The sequence below is a fragment of the Malaclemys terrapin genome, chromosome 11 (assembly GCF_027887155.1).
Source record: "Malaclemys terrapin pileata isolate rMalTer1 chromosome 11, rMalTer1.hap1, whole genome shotgun sequence".
Lineage (NCBI taxonomy): Eukaryota > Metazoa > Chordata > Testudines > Emydidae > Malaclemys > Malaclemys terrapin.
This window is the reverse complement of record NC_071515.1, coordinates 44953128-44978047: the sequence shown is the minus strand read 5'-3', so window position 1 is coordinate 44978047 and position 24920 is coordinate 44953128. Positions and strand designations below refer to the sequence as shown.

Here is a 24920-nt window from a genome sequence, read left to right as displayed (position 1 = left end):
ACATGAGCAACACATCTCGAAGAACAACAATTACAAGAGATAGGTAACCATTTTTTTGGATAGCCTCAGACCAGTGGGTCCTTGAGATCATCAGCAAGGTGTATCACGTCCAGTTTCAAGCTGTTCCAATCCCTTTTCCACCCTCCCCATCCCACTTCAGGGATTCTTCTCACAAAAGACTGTTGAGGCAAGATGTGGATTCCCTCATTCAACTGGGAGTGGTAGAGGAAGTGCTCCCAGAATGCGGGGGCAGGGGATTTTATTCTCACTACTTCCTAATCCCAAAGAAGAAAGGGGGTTGGAGACCTATTGTCTGTCTTCTTTGCCTCAACACTTTCATCTATTACTTCAAATTCCATATGGTTACACTTGCCTCTGTACTCTCCCCTTGGATCCTATGGACTGATTCGTGGCTCTCAATTTTCAAGAGGCCTCACATCTCAATACAATCAGCTCACAGAAAGTACCTAAGGTTCCTTCAGCATCTTCATGGTGCCAGGAATGTTCACCAAAGTTCTAGCTCTAGTGGCCACCCATAGTTAAGACAAGGAATCTGGGTGTATCTCTACTTAGACATATGGTAGGGTGAAAATTTTACCCAGCAAGTGACCGACTCACTTTAAAGGACACAAGACCTCTTTGCCATACTGAGATTCAGGATTAATAGAGAAAAAACAATGCTGATCCCAACTCAGAGCTTGGCGTTTATCAGGGCACTGTTAGACCCCAGGTCTGTGAAAGGTTGCAGACTGAGATCAACTTTATGCCAACCTTAGTCTTATCCCAGCACACCAGTAGAAAGACTCTCGGGGCACATGTTTGCATGCACGTATGTCACATAGCATGCCAGACTTCATTTGCAGCCCTTTCAAGGGTTGTAGAGATCATTGTGTCTGCCAAACAGGTACAGCACAGATTGGTGGCCATAATCCCTTGAGAAATCCTCCCTCATTAGAGTTGTGTAGGGATCCAACCCAGGTATGCAGTGGACTACCTTTTTACCTGGCCTCTATCAACAATGACACTTCTAATGGACTTTTCAATTTATGGGTGAGGAGCACATCTCAACCACTTAAAGGTCCAAGGGAAGGGGTCTCCCAAGGAGGCCACCCTACACATCAATGTTCTGGAACTCAATGCTGTCCAGTTAGTGTGCAGAGCTTTCCTGCCCCACCATACTAAGATGCGTGAACTTAAGTGCCTCATATTAAATTATGATATTGATATAATGGCATCACAGAAACTTGGTGGAATGAAGGTAATCAGTGGGACACAGTAAAAGCAGAGTACAAAATATATCGGAAGGACAGAATAGGTTGTACTCGTGGGGGAGTTTAGCTATATGTGAAAGAAAGTGTAGAGTCCAATGAAATAAAATGTAAATGTATACTCCAAATTAAAAATTCATAGGAAGAGGACCAGCAAAGTGCCACCGTTGCTAAACAACAAAGTAAAAAAAAGCAGTTAGAGGCAAAAGGGCATCCTTTAAAAAGTGGAAGTTAAATCCTATTGAGGAAAATAGAAATGAGCATAAATTCTGGCAAGTGAAGTGTAAAAATATAATTAGGAAGAATGTGAAGTACAGCTAGCCAAACACTCAAAAAGTAACAGCAAAAGAATTTTTAAGTACATCACAAGTAGGAACACTGCTAAACAACTAGTGGGGCCACTGGATGATTGAGATTCTAAAGGAGCATTCAAGGAAGATAAGGCCATTACAGAGAAGCTAAATGAATTCTTTGCAGAAGATGTGAGGGAGATTCCTACATCTGAGCCATTCTTTTTAGGTGACAAATCTGGGAAACTGTCTCAGATTGAGGTGTCAGTAGGGGAGGTTTTGGAACAAATTGATAAATTAAACAGTAATGAGTAACCAGGACCACATGATATTCACTCAAGAGTTGCAGAACCTATCATTTAAATCAGCTTCTATACCAGATGACTAGCGGATAGTTAATGTGATGTTAATTTTTAAAAACAACAAGGAGTCTGGTGGCACATAAAAGACTAACAGATTTATTTGGGCATAAGCTTTCGTGGGTAAAAACCTCACTTCTTCAGATGCATAGAGTGAAAGTTACAGATGCAGGCATTATATACTGACACATGGAGAGCAGGGAGTTACTTCACAAGTGGAGAACCAGTGTTGACAGGGCCAATTCAATCAGGGTGGATGTAGTCCACTCCCAATAATAGATGAGGAGGTGTCAATTCCAGGAGAGAAAAAGCTGCTTCTGTAATGAGCCAGCCACTCCCAGTCCCTATTCAAGCCCAGATTAATGGTGTTAAATTTGCAAATGAATTTTAGTTCTGCTGTTTCTCTTTGAAGTCTGTTTCTGAAGTTTTTTTGTTCAATGATGGTGACTTTTAAATCTGTAATAGAATGACCAGGGAGATTGAAGTGTTCACTTACTGGCTTTTGTATGTTACCATTCCTGATGTCCGATTGTGTCCATTTATTCTTTTGCGGAGGGACTGTCCGGTTTGGCCAATGCACATGGCAGAGGGGCATTGCTGGCACATGATGGCATATATAACATTAGTAGATGTGCAGGTGAATGAGCCCTTGATGGTGTGGTTGATGTGGTTGGGTCCTCTGATGGTGTTGCCAGAGTAGATATGGGGACAGAGTAGGCAACGAGGTTTGCTACAGGGATTGGTTCCTGGGTTGGTGTTTCTGTGGTGTGGTGTGTAGTTGCTGGTGAGTATTTGCTTTCCGTGGGTCCATATTGGGGGATGAATAGGGATTTAGGGATTTGGGCTATTAAGTTTTGCAAAACCATTTTATTCTAAAATTAATACATTATACATCTGGGGCTTATTCTACCTTACGGTGTCTCTTGAACAAAATAATTCCTGGAAAAAAACAAACTAAGGTGCTGATCACCCGCAGTGAGAGAATTTGGGGAGCTCAGATCTTGCTCTGTAAATAGGTTGCCAAATTAAATTACTTTGGCAACTTTAATTAGAATCTTGTCAGGTCGCAAATATAATGTAATTAACATCCTTCCTCGTGTATAACATCTTTCATGATGAATATTTGCATACTGCCATTATTACCAGTGAAATCAGGGATACTATGAATCTTCTCAAGAAGGTTCAATAAATTTAGCTCAAAGAAGCTGAGTTGGTCAGTATTTAACTTGTGCATTGCTGCCAGCTCTCATGATTATATCACAAGTCGCATAGAACTTAATGTTTTTCTTGAAACTCCAGCTCATGGAATCAAGTGATACTGGAAGAATTTATCTTTCATTTAAATAAGTAAAAGTAAGTTTCTAGCTCTCAGTGTTGTGGAGAAAAGCTTGAAAATATGAACTGAATGTATCCTAGCAGCTCAGAAAGCAGAAGACAAATAAAAACAATCTACCATTTTTTAAAAAAAATCTAATTATTTTTAAACCAATCTCATGTTTTTTAAGCAGATTAATAATTTTTCAATGCTTCAGATTGGCAGTACTGTTTGTGGTACCACTAGAAATGTATGAACCAATTCAAATGAAATAACAAATACCATTAGCCCAATTCCTGAAATAATCCCAACCAGAACATTTTTGAGGTTTGATTTAAAAAAAAAACACAAGTGTTTGTTTGTTTAATTTATATGCATTTGCTCCTCTGCATTTCAGCCAAGAGGAAATACTAAAATACACCGTTGGTTGCAGGCCTGGTTGAAACCAAAAAAGGAATTTCATGCAATTGGAATAAACATTGTAACTCTATCATCCTTCTTTGAAGGAAACCTTCCAAACTTGTGAGGTCCACCCAGACCTAACCATCACTGAAAAACAACTGCAGGAGCATCAATGATGCATTCTAGCAGCAATTACATCCAGTACTTTCCCACCAGGATGATCTCTGTGACAGGAGGAAGTGAACTTGGGGGAAGAAAGGAGACAAAATCTTTTTCTCAGGTGGTTTTAATGAGACAGGGTAAAATTTTCAAAAGTGCCTAAGTCCGATTTTCAAAAGGGATATAGGCACTTAAGAGCGTTAGTCCCATTGACTTTCAATGAAATGTAGGATCTTACATGTCTAAATCACTTTTGAAAGTGGGATTTAGGATCCTAAGTCACTTGGGTGCTTTTGAAAATTTTACCAACACTCCTCTTATAACATCTGGGGGCTTCTTCCCAGGTGACAAATCCCCCTCCTATATATATATGCTGTTAGTGAGTATTCTCTTTCATTGAACTGAAAGCAAAATGTATTTTTATATTATAAATTTTTTAAAGGGCATAGGGCCCAAGTCATCCCTGAGATAATTCCACTGATTTCAGTGATTTATCCCAAGGATGAATTTGGCCCATTGTCTTTTTGGTTCTATGTAGCTTGTTAGCAACCAGTCATCTGCACTTTGTCTATGGGAGCTATATCCTTGAGAAAATCAGTGGACACGATGAGCATGTTCATTGTAGTGCTACTGATCCCAACAGAGTGGTTCTCTTTTTTTTCTGTGGTTACAGAAAAAGGCACAGTCTGATGTTCTGTGGCATTCTGTGGCATTTCACTAACTGAAGCCCGTAGTGAAAGGCTACATTTTTTTGGTTGCTAGGGACTTGAATTAGGACTTCAGTCTGTACATGCCTTATTGTAGAAACCTGCTAAGCCTTCGTGGCCAGCTTCTATGAAAACATAAATGTGGTGACTAAAGGTTGTAACAATTAAATGAGACATTTTACAGTTATGGTTTTTTGGTAACTGAAAATCTGAAATGCATTGATAATTTCATTATAATTAGCAGCATCAGTAACAGTGCTCCTTTGCTTTTGTTTTTCAGCTTCGAGTTTTCAAGTTGGCAAAATCTTGGCCAACACTGAATATGCTGATAAAGATTATTGGTAACTCAGTGGGGGCTTTGGGAAATTTGACCTTGGTGCTGGCCATCATTGTCTTCATTTTTGCTGTGGTTGGTATGCAGCTGTTTGGTAAAAGCTACAAGGAATGTGTCTGCAAGATCTCCAATGACTGTGAACTTCCACGCTGGCACATGCATGACTTCTTCCACTCTTTCTTGATTGTGTTCCGAGTACTATGTGGAGAATGGATAGAGACTATGTGGGATTGTATGGAGGTTGCGGGGCAAGCCATGTGCCTTATTGTTTTCATGATGGTCATGGTGATTGGAAACCTAGTGGTATGTACCTAATTTATTTTGCAAAAAAATGATGCCTTATGTGATAAAATATGCTTTTAATTTTAACTGAGGTGAACTAACGGGAGTTAAGGGCCAACTTTTTAAAATTTAAACTATCCAAATTCATTTCATATTTTAATCAAAATAAGACATGTTCATATCATAATTGAACCTGGAATGTGAATTGATGTCTCTGTGAACACTCTTTCACACATTTCTTATTGATTTAGATACAGCAGCCTATACTAGGAATACTCTGTCTGTATGGTATGTGTAGTGTATGTGTAAGTCAGGACAGCCGTGTGACTGGCTGTAGGTTGAGCAGGAGTAGACTCAGGCTGGAGCAGGAGTAGTCTCTGTCATTACATCAGGTAGCAGGGAGCATCCCCAACAAGGTAGTGACACGGAGCAGACTGGAGTTGCTACTTTCATTAGGATCTTATATACCTGCCATGGGGTCACCTGGTTAGACCCTTGCTTGTGGATTGGCTAGACCATTAGGACCTGTAAGTAATTATCTCAAATGACTCAGGGTCCAAGCACTCAGAACACACAGGCTCAGAGATAACTCTTTAGGCTTAGAACACTCAACACAATATATTACATTGTATGAGTATTTATTTCTGTAGCATTTATTGAATATTATTTTTCTGATTGTCATATTTATTTAAATAGTAAAGGTCAACGGTTTGTTAAGTATCCATCCTAAGAAGCTGGGTAGATGTATGGTGCGGGAGGGGAGGAAGAAATTATCTCATCCCCATGCTGCAGAATGACTGCACAACTGTGTCCTAATGGCTGGAGTAGCCTCTGTGAGTCCTTTATAGCCCCTCTTCAGGGCAGAGGGGCCCTCTACTGCCACCCTCTCGCAGCCTCTCTACACATGCCTTCACCTGTCCCATGCACACTATTGTGCAAAGAGTTCATACAGAGTGGGGCTCAACTTCTGGGACATGGGTTTTCTTAATTGTCATCTAGCCAAGTGCATTTTGTGGGGATTTGCAACCTGAAATGCTGTTGGCAAGAAATAGTACAATACAGCAGGAATAGACTAGGAAGAATGGCCTTCAGATAGTTTGATATTACCGCTAATTGTGAAGTAAAAATTATGTCATTAAACATGCCATAAAGTAATTACTGTCATCACTTAAAAAATAAGACATCAGCTATGTTTTCTACTTACTGTCTTTTAGGTACTCAACCTCTTTCTGGCCTTACTGCTGAGCTCATTTAGTTCAGACAACCTTGCGGCTACAGATGATGATAATGAAATGAACAATCTCCAAATTGCAGTGGCAAGGATTCAGAAGGGAATAGATTATGTGAAAAGAAAAGCACATGAATTCATCCAAAAAGCCTTTGTTAGAAAACAGAAAGCTTTAGATGAAATCAAGCCTCTTGAAGATCTAAACAACAAAAAAGACAGCTGTATTTCCAACCATACTGTCATAGAAATAGGTAAAGACCTTAACTATCTTAAGGATAGGAATGGAACTACCAGTGGCGTAGGCAGCAGCGTGGAAAAATATGTCGTCGATGAAAGTGATTACATGTCATTCATAAACAATCCAAGCCTCACTGTGACAGTACCAATTGCTGTTGGGGAATCTGATTTTGAAAATTTAAATACAGAAGAGTTTAGCAGTGAGTCAGATCTAGAGGAAAGCAAAGAGGTAGGTCTATTTTATATTTATCAAGATGAGTTGTGGTTTTATTTTCCATTTTAGCATTGATTTATCTAAATTTGATTCCTTTATAGTACCATATACAACCTTGTAATAGTAGATACGAAACTTGATGGAAGGTTGTAAGTTTCAAATGTGAAAGAAGTAGAATATTCTATTCTGTTTATTGTGACAATAGAGACACTTTTGACACTTTTTGAAAATTAAGATTAATTTATATTTTTCATTTTTATTTTATCAAGACAATTCAATAATTGCAAAAGGTGCCAATTTTCTAGCCCAGGAAATCAAAGTCCTCAGTTTATGCATAGAACCACCATAGAATGAGAAGCAGTCATGCAAATTTCCCCACACTTGCCCCACCAGTGCCTTAGTATTTCAACTGGATTCTGGAGGGTCTGCTTATGGAAATAACAGTCTCCATTCCTGTTCAGTGTTTGACCTCTTTGAGGCTGTCAAAAAGAGTGCCCATGATGTCTATGGCTTTTTTTCAGAATATAGCACTTGGATTCTGTACTATGATCATCGACACCACTGAAGTGCCATCAGATGGTAACAACCACCAGTTAGGGCTAGATCTAAACCAGTGACCTAGAGGTAACTGTCACAGAGTGTGGGGGAGTCAGGGCCCTACACCCTCACTTCCTCCGATTCACCGTGACTCTCAGACAGCCAGAAGGTTTATTAGACGACAGGAACACAGTCCCAAGCAGGGCCTGTAGGTACAACCAGGATCCCTCAGCCAGGTCCCTCTGGGGGGGCAAGGAGCTTAGACCCCAGACCTGGGGTTCCCTGCGTCTTCCCAGCCAGCCCAAAACTGAAACCCCCTCCAGCTGACTCACTCCCCTCCCACCGGCTCCTCCTCTCGCCTTTGTCCAGTTTCCTGGGCAAAGGTGTCACCTGGCCCCACCCCCCTTCTGGCTCAGGTTACAGGCTCAGGTATCATCCCTCAAATAAAGTCATCCCCTGCTCTCCTATCCCCAACGCAAACAGTCCCAGTAAAACTGGACGACATTCCCAGGTCAATCCGCCCCGCTCCCTACTGCGCCACAGTAACAAAGTCTGGGAGCTTTTTATCCCAACATCAATCAAATTCACACAGCTGCCCATCCTGAAAATGTTGAGGCATTTGAATCCAATAACTTTCCCTGCCACAGATTAAAATTTAAGACACAAGTGTCCATGGATGAGCCTCTCATGCCTGAGTCTGAGGGTATGTGTAATATTTAATAGCTCACCCTGAGTTCCTTTTTCCCACTGGCTGCGTCAAATCTGGAACCACTTTTTCCAGTTTCTCTAGAGAAGTTCCTTTACTGTCACATTTTACAAATATATTTTTGTTTAAAAATTGTTAAGAAGAGTGCTTAATTTGTAGTTTATTGTTGAAATTATGACTCAATATAGAGCAGAACAGGAAAAGTGGTTTAATAGACCTCTGACATTGTAAGGTTTATTATTATCCCTCTAGGCGTCCTACATTTCCTAAGTGTCAAATATAGGACATATATCTGCTGAACTATTCTATTCCATTTTAATCTGCACTAAAGAAGAAGAAGAAACATTCCCCCTCAAGCACCTTCTAAGAGGTTTGGTTGGTGCATCATTCCATGATGATCTATTTCTGAGCTTTCACTGCTACCAGAGGATCAGCCAAGTTTACTACCAAGCTTGTTAAAGTCTTTTTAATACTGAGAGAATCAGTAATGGTCAGATAACAGCAGTGACACAGGTTCTTTCTCCCCCTCTACCTAAATCATGTAGTTTCTTGGTATAATCCTGCTCCTTGAGCCTTCTGTTTTTCCATGTTTCCAGACATTTTCCCCGAAATAAGATTATACACACCTATAGATGATATCCATATTTTGGGGAGAAAGGATCCATGTATGGTTCAAACTCATGATGAGGGTCAGAAGACATGGGTTTTGTTCCTTACAAACTTTCTGTGTTATCCTGATGAAGTCACTTAATCTGTCTGTCTCTGTTTCTTCATCTGTAAAATAGGAATAATAATTATATAAATTACAGTGGTGTTGTCAGGCTAAATTTATGAATTTGTGTAAAACACATAGAACTTTCCATATGAGGAATTAAATGGGACATCAAAATACTACCATTGTATTGTACCATATTTGTGTGCATTGACTATAATTGTCAGTGATGCATTAGGTGGTAGATACTATTGTATGAATGATGATAAAGAAAAATTCTGTGAACATCAATAATCTGAGATGGTGACTAGTCCTACTAAGACCAAGACATTGTACTCAGTGGTACATTTATAAAACCTCTCTTTCTCTCTCTCCACTTCTTATTCTGAGCTCCCACCCAAATCCAAGTAATTTTGTGTAAATACCAGATGGGGGTCCACATATTAATGGAGGGGCTTTCCTTTTGCCTTCCACTGTTCATGCTTCTTGCTGAAAGTACTTGTTGAGACATGTCTCAGGCATCCACTTTTGCTTTTCTAGTCTGTCCTTTGTCCCCAGGGTGGATTCCCAAGCCCAGGACTCTGAGATCCCTCACGCTCCCACCAGATTCTCTTTTTTTAATCTTCCTTTCTGGATCTTTTCCTACAATATGAATTAAACTTAAATAAACAGGCATTAACATCTATCTTCTCTTGAGAAATCCTGTCTGGGATTAGATTTATATATGCTTTTCCTTTATTCCTCTAGGGCTTGAGCCTGCCAGGCACTGAGCTTTCAGGCTCTGACTCATCTTTAAGCACAAAGTTAAAGCACTTGTTTAAGTGATTTGCTGGATTGGCACCAGAGTGCTCAGCACCTTGCAGGATCAAGCCCTTAATAACAAGGGCTGTACATAAGATAAGACAGGGCAAAGATCCTAACATCCCTTTCGTGGGCTTGTCTCTATTGACAGCTCCTATAGACAGCTTCATCCCAGCCCATTAATAACCTTCAAATACATCCACAAGTATTACATTAACATCACCACAATGCCTTTTTGTCTTTTCATCTAGACCATTTGTTGTTCCTTCGGAAGTCATGTGTTCCCTTTAATCACATCTAATGGGTTTTGGTTAAACTAAGAAAGGCATCCACTCATAAGATTTTCTTTTACATTTTAAAGTAATAGAGATTCTTGGCAAGATGCAGTAGTAAAAAGTTTCCCTGGTGGATTCATTAATCACTTAAATTGTACATGGTCTCCTCTCTTTATTCTTCTCGGGTATATAAGTCTTATTAAACCGTCTTTCTCCTCTCAGCCTAAAACTGTTAGGCATTTCAGCTTCATCCTGTAAGGAAAAAAATTGCTCTGTGTTCATGAATTATTTAGTAAGTAATTTTCCTCATTTAAAATCTCCAGCCTCTAGGTGTTTCCTTAATCTGGTATTTAGCAAACAGTAAGCCTCTGCAGAAATGTCCTGTGTATTAGCTCTCCTTCAAGATAGTTGTTCTCAGTCATTGATATTATTGCTTCTGGAAGGTTAGTGAACTACAAGTTCGGACGGTTAATTCCATTTCCTAGGGATAATGAAGTTCTATGTCCTTATCTTAAAGTCGTGTTAAACTTTTGTGAGACAGGGTGAATGAGGTAATATCTTTTATTGGACCAACTTCTTTGGAAGAGCTGCGTGTAGCTTGAAAGCTTGTCTCTTTCACCAACAGAAGTTGAACCAATAAAAGATATTACCCTCACCCACCTTGTCTTTCTATCCTGGGACTAATATAGCTACAGTAATACTTAATTTTGATATTATTCCTGGAGGGATCATTCTCTAGGGATCAAATCATGGGACAGTTGGTAAGCAGGGGTTCTAGGTTCTATTCCCAGCTCTTTCACTGAGTCATTCTATATCCCTGGGTAGGTCATTCAGACTCTCTCCAGCTTTTCCATCTGTAGGATGGGTATAATATTTCCTATTTCACAGGAGTATTATTGGGTATTATTTACTAATGATTGCTAAGCACCTTAAGATCCTCAGATGAAAAGAATTATAGATGTGTAAATTATTCTTAATTATATTTTGCAAGCCTTTTCCTTTCATCCTCATTCTTCAGGGTTTGTGTTGTTTTCTATGACATTTCTATTTAGAGGGCAGTAAGTATCTATTTGGACATAACTTGGATGTTTCATAAATCTCTTCTCTGACATTTTTGGGGGAACAACACTAATCTTTGAAAACAATTAACAGAATTCTTACCCATGTAAATGGGTGCAACTCTGTTACAATCAATAGAGTTGGGCCCACTGACATTAGATATGAATTTCTCTGAGTAACTCAGATACTAAAATCTGCTACATGCTTGAGATTTTAATAAAAAGGATTAATGCTCTTATAGTCTGCAGACATGTTGCTGAAAGTAATTTGGAACTTATAATTAGACTAGACTGCAATTTTAAGGTTATAGGTTATAAAAAATTAATCTAGGGAGTAGTTCTGTAAATATTTTTATTACTTTATTGTGGTTAAAATTGTTATGCTGAAATATTGTTAAACGTTTCTACTTTGTTTACAAAGGGACACAAGTTTCCCACTAGCATTTTAAGAATATAAGAATGGCCATACTGGGTCAGACCAAAGGTCCATCCAGCCCAGTATCCTGTCTACCGACAGTGGCCAATGCCAGGTGCCCCAGAGGGAGTGAACCTAACAGGTAATGATCAAGTGATCTCTCTCCTGCCATCCATCTCCACCGTCTGACAAATAGAGGCTAGGGACACCATTCCTTACCCATCCTGGCTAATAGCCATTAATGGACTTAACCGCCATGAATTTATCTAGTTCTCTTTTAAACCCTGTTATAGTCCTAGCCTTCACAACCTCCTCAGGCAAGGAGTTCCACAGGTTGACTGTGCGCTGTGTGAAGAACTTCCTTTTATTTGTTTTAAGCCTGCTGCCCATTAATTTCATTTGGTGGCCCCTAGTTCTTATATTATGGGAACAAGTAAATAACATTTCTTTATTCACTTTCTCCACATCACTCATGATTTTATATACCTCTATCATATCCCCCCTTAGTCTCCTCTTTTCCAAGCTGAAAAGTCCTAGCCTCTTTAATCTCTCCTCATATGGGACCCGTTCCAAACCCCTAATCATTTTAGTTGCCCTTCTCTGAATCTTTTCTAATGCCAGTATATCTTTTTTTGAGATGAGGAGACCACATCTGCATGCAGTATTCAAGATGTGGGCCTACCATGGATTTATATAAGGGCAATAAGATATTCTCGGTCTTATTCTCTATCCGTTTTTTAATGATTCCTAACATCCTGTTTGCTTTTTTGACTGCCACTGCACACTGCGTGGATGCTTCAGAGAACTATTCACGATGACTCCAAGATCTCTTTCCTGATTAGTTGTAGCTAAATTAGCCCCCATCATATTGTATGTATAGTTGGGGTTATTTTTTCCAATGTGCATAACTTTACATTTATCCACATTAAATTTCATTTGCCATTTTGTTGCCCAATCACATTGTTTTGTGAGATCTTTTTGAAGTTCTTCACAGTCTGATTTGGTCTTAACTATCTTGAGCAGTTTAGTATTGACTGCAAACTTTGCCACCTCACTGTTTACCCCTTTCTCCAGATCCTTTATGAATAAGTTGAATAGGATTGGTCCTAGGACTGACCTTTGGGGAACACCACTAGGTACCCCTCTCCATTCTGAAAATGTACCATTTATTCCTACCTTTTGTTCCCTGTCTTTTAACCAGTTCTCAATCCATGAAAGGATCTTACCTCTTATCCCACGACAACTTAATTTACATAAGAGCCTTTGATGAGGGATCTTGTCAAAGGCTTTCTGGAAATCTAAGTACACTATGTAAACTGGATCCCCCTTGTCCACATGTTTGTTGACCCCTTCAAAGAACTCTAATAGATTAGTAAGACATAATTTCCCTTAGAGAAACCATGTTGACTTTTGCCCAACAATTTATGTTCTTCCATGTGTCTGACAATTTTCCTACTTAGTAGTAAGCTTTAGTTTTCTGTTGCAAGATAAAGTCAGTTTCCAGGTGTCAAACTGCTAGCCTAGAAATCAACCCTGATTGAAAATTTCAAAACTGTTGATGGTTCATTAGATTAATGTGGTTCTAAGGTATATATCAGACTTCTTTATGATATTTTGCAAAGGACATAGTGTTGCAAATATAATTGTTCAGAGACTTTCCCAGTGGAACACATCATACTGCCATGCAGGTAGGAATGGTAACATTAGAGAAATGATGCTTTCAGTTCTCATCAGAGGGAGGACTGTTGCTAATACTGTGGCAGTCCCTGCCAGTCAATTTGGATAGAAAAGAATTGTCCAATGAAATCTAATTCATGCTCCTCTCTGAATGATTCTGCTCTACTGTGAACTCTATTATAGGGAAGAATGAGGATATTTCTGCTAAATGACCAATATTGAGCCCTGTCATGAAAGAATATTCTTAATAGAGGGAGACATTTAAGATGAATTTCTGGTCAGAAAAGTAACTAAAAAATGACATCTTTGTTCAATACATTCCCTCTATTTTCATGTCAACATCCCCCCCCCCTTTTTATTTTTTTTTTATTTTTATTTTCCCCTAAATGGCTTTGCAAAACAAAATGGCTGGTGTGGTATCCTGGCTCCATTGAAGTTGATGGGAAAACTCTGCATTGATTTCAGTGGGGCCAAGATTTCACTCCTGCTGTTTTACAGTTAAGGGTACATCTACACTACAGGGGGGAGTCGATTTAAGATACGCAAATTCAGCTACGTGAATAGCGTAGCTGAATTCGACGTATCGCAGCCGACTTACCCCGCTGTGAGGACCGCGGCAAAATCGACCTCCACGGCTTCCTGTCGACGGCGCTTACTCCCACCTCCGCTGGTGGAGTAAGAGCGTTGATTCGGGGATCGATTGTCGCGTCCCAACGGGACGCGATAAATCGATCCCCGAGAGGTCCATTTCTACCCACCGATTCAGGCGGGTAGTGTAGACCTAGCCTAAGTTACTGGTCACAGCCACACTGTATGTAGAAATTGTAATGCATCATGAAGCCATGATGTAGAGCCCTTAAAACTCCCTGTTTTGGGCCATGTATCCTCTTTCCCGAAGGCTTTACTGTGTGTTTAATAAGCCACAAGATAGCCGGCCAATGTGCGTGCATGTGTGTAGGCAGAGAGCTGATATGCCATTTTTTAGATGGGGCAACCAGAACTGTATGCAGTGGCATTATATTTTCTGTTTTATTATCTATCCCTTTCCTAATGGTTCCTAACATTCTGTTAGCTTTTTTGGCTGCTGCTCCACATTAAGTAGATGTTTTCAGAGAACTATTTACAACAGGGGTCGGCAACGTTCGGCATGCGGCTCACCAGGGTAAGCACCCTGGCGGGCCGGGCCAGTTTATTTACCTGCTGACGTGGCAGGTTCGGCCGATCGCGGCCCCCACTGGCCGTGGTTTGCCATCCCAGGCCAATGGGGGCGGCAGGAAGCTGCGGCCAGCTCATCCCTTGCCCGCGCCGCTTCTCGCCGCCCCCATCGGCCCAGGATGGCGAACTGTGGCCAGTGGGGGCCGCAATCGGCTGAACCTGCCGCGTCAGCAGGTAAATAAACTGGCCTGGCCCGCTAGGGTGCTTACCCTGGTGAGCCGCATGCCGAACGTTGCCGACCCCTGATTTACAATGACTCCAAGAACTCTTTCTTCCATGGTAACAGCTAAATTAGACCCCATCATCTTATATCTATAGTTGGGATTATGTTTTCCAATGTGCATTACTTTCCATTTATCAACACTGAATTTCCCAGTCACCCAGTTTTGTCAGATTCCTTTCTAACTCTTTGCAGTCTGCTTTGGACCTAACTATCTTGAGTAATTTTTTATCATCTGCAAACTTTGCCACTTCACTGTTTACCAATATTCCAGATCATTTATAAATATGTTGAAAAGCATTGGTTCTAGTACAGATCTGTGGGGGATCCTGCTATTTACATCTCTCCACTGTGAAAACTGTCCATTTATTCCTATCCTTTGTTTGCCATCTTTTCATCAGTTACTGATCCATGAGAAGACCTTCCTTCTTAACCCATGACTGCCTATTTTGTTTAAAAGATTTTGGTGAGGGACCTTGTCAAAGGCTTTATGAAAGTCCAAATATACTACATCCACTGGATCACCCTGTCCACATGTTTGTTGACCTCCTCAGAAAATTTCAGTAGATTAGCGAGGCATGATTTCTCTTTGCAAAAGCTGTGTTGACTCTTCCCCAGCATATCATGTTCATCTATGTGTCTGATAATTCTGTTCTTTACTATGGTTTCAACTAATTTGCCTGGTATTCAAGTTAGGCTTACTGGCCTGTAGTTGCCAGGAGCACCTCTGGAACCTTTTAAAAAAAATTGGCATCCCACTAGTCATCTGGTATAGAAGCTGATTTAAGCAATAGGTTAAATACCGCAGTTAGTAGTTCTGCAATTTCACATTTGAGTTCCTTCAGAACTCTTGGGTGAATGTCATCTGGTCCTGGTTACTTATTATTGTTTAATTTATTAATTTGTTCCTCCTCTACTTACACCTCAATCTGGGACAGTTTCCCAGATTTGTCACCTAAAAAGAATGGCTCAGATGTAGGAGTCTCCCTTACATTCTCTGCGGTGGAGACTGGTGCAAAGAATTCATTTAGCTTCTCTGCAATGGCCTTATCTTCTCTGAGTACTCCTTTAGCACCTCAATCATCCAGTGGCCCCACTGATTGTTTGGTAGTCTTCCTGCTTCTGATGTACTTAAAAAGTTTTTGATGTTAGTTTTTGTGTCTATTACTAGTTGCTCTTCTAATTTGTTCTTGGCCTGCCAGATTATACTTTTACACTTGACTTGCCATAGTTTATGCTACTTTCTATTTTCCTCAGTAGGATTTGGCTTCCAATTTTAAAAGGTGTCTTTTGTCTTTAACTGCCTCTTTTACTCTGTTATTTAGCCACAGATTGTGCTCATCCCTTTCCCAAGCAAATAGGGCAATTAGCATATATGGGCCTACTAGTATGAGTAAGAAGTACTCACATCAATGGCGGTTTACAGAATTGGGCCCCAATTTACTATCACATAACATGTTGGTGCTCTGGCTCAATCCAGCACCCAATGAATACAAAAGGAATTGTTTCATTCAGATTTTAGACAATATGGCAATGGATGCTATAGAAATAGTGATCCATTAGATTTCCCACCAAAGTGTAAGTTTCAGGATAATAATCTTATCAAAAATATTCATCTGATATTTTTAAAATTCTTATTACAAATGGAGGAATCTTCTAGAGCTATTGTAATCATGTTATAATGTATTTTTTATTTTAATCAGGATTCAGAGATCTAAAAAGCATTTATTATTTTACACTCTTACATTTTATTATATTTCTCTGAATGTACTTAAAATAAATGTTTGAAGTCTTTAATCAGTCAATATGTATAAGAGTTTCCAGAGCAGAAAAGCAGAGATACTTGGTATCTTGAACTTCATTTCCTACAATTCTTACTTCTCACAGGAATAAAATCAAGCTGGATCAATCAAGAATGCAGCTCTGGTTCTTTTTTAACCAGGCCAAGCAACGTATCACCAATTTTACACAGGTTACCTAAACAAGTTCTAAATATATATGATCACTTTTCTAATGGATATTGACTGGCCTGCATGCTACTCAGCTATGTTTCTTGCCCATCCATTGCAATATAGTAGAAACATTCAAAACTGCGCTTTGCTGAGTCATGTGACTCATATCACCGCATGGTCAGGCAAGATTGGCACCCCCAGTATTTTTATGAATCAGATCCTGACTTATCTATGAACTTTTTAATGATATTCTTTAATGATATTCTAACACATTTTTGAAATGCATGCTATGTAACTTTTCCAGCTTTGATGACAAAGTTTTGGGACTTAGTTTTGAAGTAGCTAAGGTATAAGAGGGACCAATTAGAATATTGTTTCTCATAAACATAAAAAGGAATCTTTTTAATAAGCCCAGGAGTATTGGTATGGAGTATTGATAATAGAAAGCTTTTGGAATTTTCTCATACTATCCTATTTTAGTTTTTAATTAAGGTAATTTGCAGATTCAAATAACCATCCACTTGTGGGTAATTGTTTGTTTATATTTTTTATCTTCAGAAATATTTGTTGTTCTCTAAATCTTGTATAGGCAATTTAATTATTATGGACTATATCATGCAGTAACAGAAGCACCATATAGCATAAATTTTAATTTAATTTACATAATCAAAGTATGTTACCATCATCTGGTAAAATAGCTTACACAAAACTGATATTCTGCCAATCAAACATTTGGAAACCAGTTCTGTACTCAATTATACACACACCCATATCAAAGTCTGGGATTGCAGAGAGCTATCTGAGAGCAAAATCTAACCCATTTTGATCATCGTGGAGCCCTTTAATTTATACATGGAAGACACCCATCCTAAAAATTGGCAAAAAAAATCTAAAAGTGATAAAACTGCGTGTTGTGAGGAACCTGAACATATTTTCATCTTTTAAGTCACAAGTAAAATGAAAATTCTAATCAGCAAGGTATTATTGATTTTGAACCAAGGGCTGTCCTCTTTTCTTCTGTCCTCCATCTCACCCACTCAACATTACTATGCTATTTATTATGTCATGAAGCAATATGATGCTGTAGTCAATCTGGAACAGCACAAAACACACTATAAATCAGCTGAGTGAAAATGAGTGAACATTGACTGCATTAGAGGTGGTGAAATTTGTGTGGTGAATAACTTATCTGGCAACAGTCTGTGATTTTATAATTATTCATTATAATTGTTTAATAAATATTTTGTGTGAAAAAATTCAACCCTATGGATTGTTCACAGATTTGTCACAGAATATTAGTATTTTGTAACTCCACACCATGTGAGAAGTCAATTAATCACAGGATATTGTTTCTTCTCCAAATTAGATTATCTAAACTTGATAAACAGGAACCCCTTTCTCTGTTAGAGAATTATCCATGAACATTCGTGTTGGTTTGTGCGAATTAAACAGAGTTTTTTAAAGAAGCCTTAAGAGTACTTCCAATGTGAATGGTTTTGTAGGTATTTGAACTGCTATTCATGTCTGGTGGTTGCCCAAATGTTCACAAACAGGCAGATCAAATGGATTATGAATAGCAGCAAAGCATAGCAGTGGTTTTATCACAAGAATTCTCATTAATTGTTTTTATGGTATTTGTATCAATTTGGATATAACATCACCATTTTCATCACAGATCATCTCTTTTACCTGTTGGTATCCATGCAACTCTTAAGTTGAGTGAGAAATGAGGAAACTGTTGTTTCTGTTATTTTAAATATTTTTCTACAGGTATTTGGAAAAAAACTGTTTATTTAAAAAAACCAGGGTCTCTGCCTGCACCATCTTTCTACTTACTCCCTCTTGTTCTACTCTTTGGTTCCTCAGTCCCTTTCACCCTGATTTCAGCAGCTGTTCACCGGCATACTGGCCAATTGTGAAATTTCTGACATTTATTTTAAAAAGTTAAACTCAGAGCTGTTTATTACTCTCAGTTTAACATTTTAAAAATAAATAAATAAATAATAAAAGCTAAAAGTTCAAAGGGGCCTGGATATAGGTGAAGCAAAATTATATAAATCCGAGAGGCGTATGTGAAGTTCAAAAAAGAAATCATACCTAAAACCTCTTGACAAACTCTCTTGCTACATTTTGTAGTCCTTCCCTGATGGCCAGACTGCTTTCAACTTTTCATTTCTATTTTAAAAGCTAAACTAAGATCTATTCCTCTTTTATCATATTGCTAATTGAAATATGACTTAAGGTGTTACTGGTAAATGTGAAATTTTAAAGATACCTATGTGTGGTGATCAGGATAATGACGCTTTAAAAAATATGTAAGTATTTTTGTATCTTTCCTATATTATGTGAAAAGTAGGAGGGAGGGTATATATATCATAAGTCAAAGTAGACACCACTGAATCAGAATAATTTCCTTAGTATGCTATCTGGGGGGAAAATTCTCTTTCTAACTTCCAATCTAGCAGCCTGACTTTTGAACATAGTGTCATAGGGCACGTCTCCACTGCAGCAGGGTGCATTTCTCCCCTTTCGGCAAAACAGACTCACGTGCGTTCCGCTCAAGCTAGCATGCTAAAAAGAGCATTGTGATAGTTGTGGCACTGGTGGTGGCTCAGACTAGCTGCTCAGGTCCAAGCCCGCCTGACCTATGGGTCTCAGCTCTGATGCTGATGCTGCAGTGTCCACACTGCCATTTTTTAGTGTGCTAGCTCAAGCAGAGCTAGTATGAATCTGTTTACCTGGGCTGGGAAGCATGCTCCCAGCTACAATGTAGATATATCCTAACAGTTAACTGAGATGAGTATTGTAACCTGAGTGATTACATACTTTCTCAAACATAGAAATTCAGTATTTGGTAAGAATCAGAAAGGGCTTGTTAACATATCCAAAGGTATGTTAACAAAAGTAAAATTTGTCTTTGATAATTAATTTGTTTGTATCTAGAGATGCATTGCATCACAGAGGGCAGCATATATGCTGTCCAGTATAAAATGTGGACTAAATGTAGTTCTTTGGAATACTGGTGTGCAGAGAAAGAAGCTATCGGGTGCCTTGGAGATATGCCTAGGTAATAAGTGGGCGGGTACACTCTGTTCCTAAAAAAGCATAGTCTACAAGTTAGGGGACAGGTGTCTAGCTCCCAACCTGGCTTGCATGTATGCTGTCATCTGCAGTAACCAGGCTAATACCAAAATGTGGCCACATATTAAACCACATGTTAGTGTGTGGTAGTGGCCTGACTTGTGCCAGGGTGTTGTGCTGGATGCAGACAGAGTAATGCAACATTCTTCCCCACCCCTGTGTCATCTGCCTCATGCTAGAATAGGATTTAGTTGTCTACCTGCAAAATGGCTGTTACTGAAAGCTGCTATTTGTGTTATGGTATTTTAAACCATCCCATTTTTATAGAGCCATTTTAATGACTGCTTTTTTTAAGAATGTTGAACTTTTCTTGGCCTATTGAATTTAGTTGTATGGTTTGACATCTTAATTACTACAGATGTTGCCTCATAAACAACTTTCTAATGTATGCTTAGTTTTATTAACATCCATATAGAATGCCACAATTAAAACTCAATATGGAAAAAACACAGAGATATAGAGTGGTTGAGCAATCTTTACAATATTTAGAATTTTCCTCTCACATACTTTTTTCTTTTGAACATATCAGTGTTAAAATTTCCCTTCTGCAGATAATAGCGACTCATTGTAAGTTTCAGTTGAGTAATTGTTTTAATATACTTGTCGATAGAGTAATCTTGTCTGAGACACACAGGAACAGCATACTAAGGAAATATATTTTCTGTGACATCAAGAGTGGAAGAGTAACAGAACTCTCAGTAGGACAAGACAGTTTAAAATATTTTTGTTCAAATATCAACTGCCATTGATGCTGTTCGTTATTTTGGTAAGCAGACTGTAAATCTGCCTACCTTAACTCATGTGAATGTAATTACAGCTCTTTACAAGACGCATACCAGATTTTCTGTGAGAAGAGACTAGTAAGACCCAATTTACCATCCATAAAATTCAAATTCTTACCCTACATTAATAAAGACTGATTGCTAATTTTCCTGATAATTAATTGCCATACTATATTGTGTTTCTGCTTGATCATTTTGTTCTCTTCTCATCCCGGTTATCCCTAATCTTCCATTTTGAGTTATCTAACTGTCTTTAAAATATTTACGAATAAATCTCATGTAACTTCAGTGATAAGAACTTATTATTCACTCTTGCAATGACCTCCTGCTGAATTAACACATTTCATAATGGATGAGTTTCTAAGCTCTTTATTCTCCTTTTACAAAAACGAACAATAGATTTTTCAAACTCTGATTTATTTTTTTAACCAATTCATAATTTTTGTTTGCTCTGCTATTGCTGCAGCATTTTTGATATAAATGCTGCCCAGGCTGGAATGATGCAAGTAAAATCTTAATGTAATTCCATAGTATACAAAGAGAGTATTTTCCTTGATTTTAAAGTTATTTATTTATTGTACTATTAAGAAGTAATTTTTATGCTGTGGTATGAATTTATTTACTTGGAATATACTTTGACATTTATCTTATTTATGACTTTTCCTGAAACTGATAATTGGTATTCACAGTAAGCCAAACTCTATGGCCCTTACTTGAGAAATACAGAATCTGGCCCTTTACTCATCAGTTTTAATATTATAGAGGCAGTATTTCACAATAGCTAAACTGTTGTGTGAGAAATGCATTTCTGTAATTTTGCATATATTACACTAGAATACTAATTGAATTAATATAATTATGTTACTTTTTGTGTTGCACAATATATATTTACAGCAAATTTGATGTACGTATCTTCATAAAGAACACACTGGGTGATTTCTGACCTCATATCTGTGGATAGGACTCCCACTGACTCCCCTGTGAAGGTCATAGATGGACAGGAGACCAGAATTTAACCTTATATACGTAGGCTTGGATTTTCAAAGAAGCCTAAAGGAGTTAGGCACCCATATTCCATTGAAATACCATGCACAATACACTCTGAAATAATTTTTCAAACTTGCAGGACCTTGTCCATAAGGCTGGTATAGGTCATGGAAATCAAAGAAGTTAAGTCCATGTCAAGTCCTCATCACTGTAAACCTTTCCATATATTATTTGCTAAGCATTAAGACTGGCGGACAGAGAACTCCTGAAAAAGTCAGCACTACTAGAGGTGACAAGGAGGGGAATTCAGAGATTATCCTCATCCAGCTATTTTTGTACTACTCAAGTGAGCTGGAGCAGCAGTTAACCTTGTGTATTTTTGATATTGAGAAGAAAATTGTGTCTTCCATTATGACTCGGCAAGTTTAGATGAGTGAAAATCAGCTAAGTAATTTTTTATATCCTATAGGGTATGTTCATATTGTGCATGTGAAAAGATTCTGTTCACTTCTTTGAGATACTAAGCTATCTGTAGGGTTTGGAAATAGAAGAAAGACCCGTAGAAAGAGAAAAGATCCCAAATTTATAGGAGAAAATTTATCCATATATCCCTAAGAATAAAGTAAGTCTTCCTTTGGGAACTCACAAGGGAACAGGTTTAGATAAAAATAAGACAAACTGACATTACACCTCTTTGTATAATTTGAAAATTGTAAGAAAAAAAAAGTGATATTTTTTAGTGTTGCGGATTTCAATATCCTTGTCCAGTTTAGTACCAGACATTTCAAATACCACTAATTTATTTCCATCCTGACCCTAAACAGCTCACAAAATTTTTATTAGCTTCCCAAATTCTACAGACCTGTTCCAAATGGTCACTTCCCCCCACAGTCAGGGCAAAGCACCTACTAGGCAGGCTCTAGGACCATCCACTGTATCATATATACTGGACCATTTCTGACTGATATATCTGCCCAGGATGCGTTACAGCACTTACACATTTACCTTTACATTTTTCTGAGTGAAGGGTTGTCTGCATCCCCCTTTCCTACAACAATACCTGAAAATGCTACTGCACCACTGAACTTAAAATTCCTGAATATTTGAATCCGTAATCATTATTACAATTTCCACAGAGATCATAGTACAACACAGTCCCCACAATACAGTCAGTGTCCTATAAGATTTTGCAATATTTTATTTTGTAGCATTTAATCATGGAAACTAAACTCTCTGCTAAGTAGTTTGAAGGTTCCTGCAATTTTTTTTATTTTTTTATTTTTTTAGTTTGCAGCTCATCAACTAACAAAGGCCCAGTCCTGCAGATAGGCTGTACACTCAAAATTCCCACTGGTTAGAGTCAGGGCCGGCTCCAGGCACCAGCAAAGGAAGCAGGTGCTTGGGGCGGCCAGTGGAAAGGGGTGGCACATCTGGGTCTCTTTTTTTCCGCTTCACCGCTTACAGCGGCAAAAAAGCTGGAGCCGGTCCTGGTTAGAGTGTCTATCCTCTGGGCAGTAGCAAACCCCGGTATGTTAGATGCTAACTTGCATAGAACTTTCAGACACCATTTATATAAGGGATCTTTATAAATCATTCATATTGCAGAAAGATTAGATAATCTTGATTTAAGGAAACCAAGATTTCCTGAAAAGCAAAAATTGTAGTATATTAAGGTTTTCCTAGTGTATTTTCTTTATGCAGCATTGTTAAATAGTTTGCTATAAATAGTTTGCTAGCAATGGAGGATTTATTTGTAAACAAGACAATATAAAATTAAATCCAAAGTAATAAATCTGCTACTGTAATCAAAGTGTCAAATATTATTCACCTCATACAAGTCACCCATTGACTTCAACTGGATTACTTAAATAAAGTGATCAAATTTTGGCCCAAAGTCTGGGCATCCTTGATGGGTCAACTGTAACAGTTTTAATTATGGGAATCAATCAATTTCATATAATTACGGTATACAATTTGATTTCACCAATATAATAGCTATGCGCGAAAGATTATAAATCTGACACGCCTCTTAAACTACACTGGTGTATATCTATTGAAATCAGTGGATTTACAACATGGTAAAACTAGAATATGTGAGAAGCAAATCACTTCTCTTTAAGCCTGAAGAATATTTTAAAAGTTTATGTCTGCTTTCTGTATTCACAAATTAAGATGAACAGGAGATAAAATGGTTTTCTTTATAACTAACTTTCTTTCCAAGCACTAAAAAAAGTTGAAGCTCCATAATAATAGAACATTCTTCCTAGGAATAATGCCTCTAACCTAAGCTTCAAAAGTGTCAGCGAAGTAGAGAAGGTGTCTTTAATGCTGCAATGCAGCACCATCTGTCTAACATTAACACCACATAAGTATGTACTCTCAATCTGCTTACATCATTCCCTTTATAAAATTAGCTATTTATCAACGCAGCCATTTTACTGATGTTATACACTACATGGTAATAACATTGTAAGAGGTCATAGAATGCTGTGATCAAAACTACTTTTATTTAGTATGGTACTCACATTTGTCCGTTGCTAACCATATGATATCCTAGCATAAAAGAACAAAGTTGAAGATTTGGATTACATCACTGATTTTGGTTCATTGATGCAATATTCTTGTATTACAATTTTTTCTGAAAAGTATTTGATTTCATTTCAGCTATCCTAAAAGTATGAATATCTCTGCTTACTTATGTATTAACTGGACATGTATGTGTACTGTACCAGAGTAACAAGTAGTTTCAAAATGCACAATAGACTATATAAGTGCATTGGTAAAAGAGAATGCAAAATAATGGCTATTGCTCTAAAATTAATCTGCTGTTCTTTCTGAAAATCTAGAAACTTTAAAAATACTTATAAACAACTGGTTATATGTTTTCATGTCAATGAGATGAAAAAATTTAAATATCAACTTTTAGATTTGACAGATTTGATAGATTGCCATCTACATTAGACATGAAAATACTGCTATGCATCTTTCTATTGGTTTGGTCATAATGTTGGAAAAATGATATGCTATCCACAGTATAATCCAGTGATACTCAGACCTCAGTGGTTCCGGAGCCAAATTACTGATCAAATTATTCAAAAGAGCCACAGTAGTGTGAATTCATTGTTTCATTTACTATAGTACTATATATTCATATTTAAACAGTTGACAGGGGAAATATTTAGTTTATATATGTATATTATTCTCACAGCAAAATGACTGACCGAGTATTATTATTTTATCAACTACAATTGGTTAATAACATAGTAAAAGCATTCTGATTGGTTAATAACTTAGACTGGTTAATAATTAAATCACAGAGTGTTATTGTATCATTGTGCTGCAAAGAGCTGCAAGAGACGCATTAAAAAGCCACTTGTGGCTCGGGAGCCTTAGTCTGAGAATCATAGGTGTAATCTACAATACAGTAACGTGATGGGTATAACCTAATAGCACAATGTACACAGGGCACCTACGTTTAACCATATTGAAATTTCATTTCAAAATTCTCATATGTGGTGCAGACAATAGCCAAATTATTCTGGTGACTCCCTGTATGAAGATATTTTCACAAGGAAAAAAATCCATGCGATGTCATTCTAATCTTGTGACCTTGCCTGTAGTAAAGCAATTTGTCATTACATATGTAA

The 24920-nt window shown here is 38.0% G+C and overlaps 1 protein-coding gene across 1 annotated transcript in view; it reads left to right on the top strand.

Annotated features, from left to right (window-relative positions):
* SCN2A (sodium voltage-gated channel alpha subunit 2) overlaps window positions 1–24920 on the top strand; it is a 121089-nt gene that overhangs the window by 60897 nt on the left and 35272 nt on the right. Inside the window, exons 16-17 of the mRNA XM_054044442.1 lie at window positions 4781–5137; window positions 6331–6810. Coding sequence (XP_053900417.1) covers window positions 4781–5137; window positions 6331–6810 — 837 coding nt within the window. The remainder of the gene's footprint in view (window positions 1–4780; window positions 5138–6330; window positions 6811–24920) is intronic.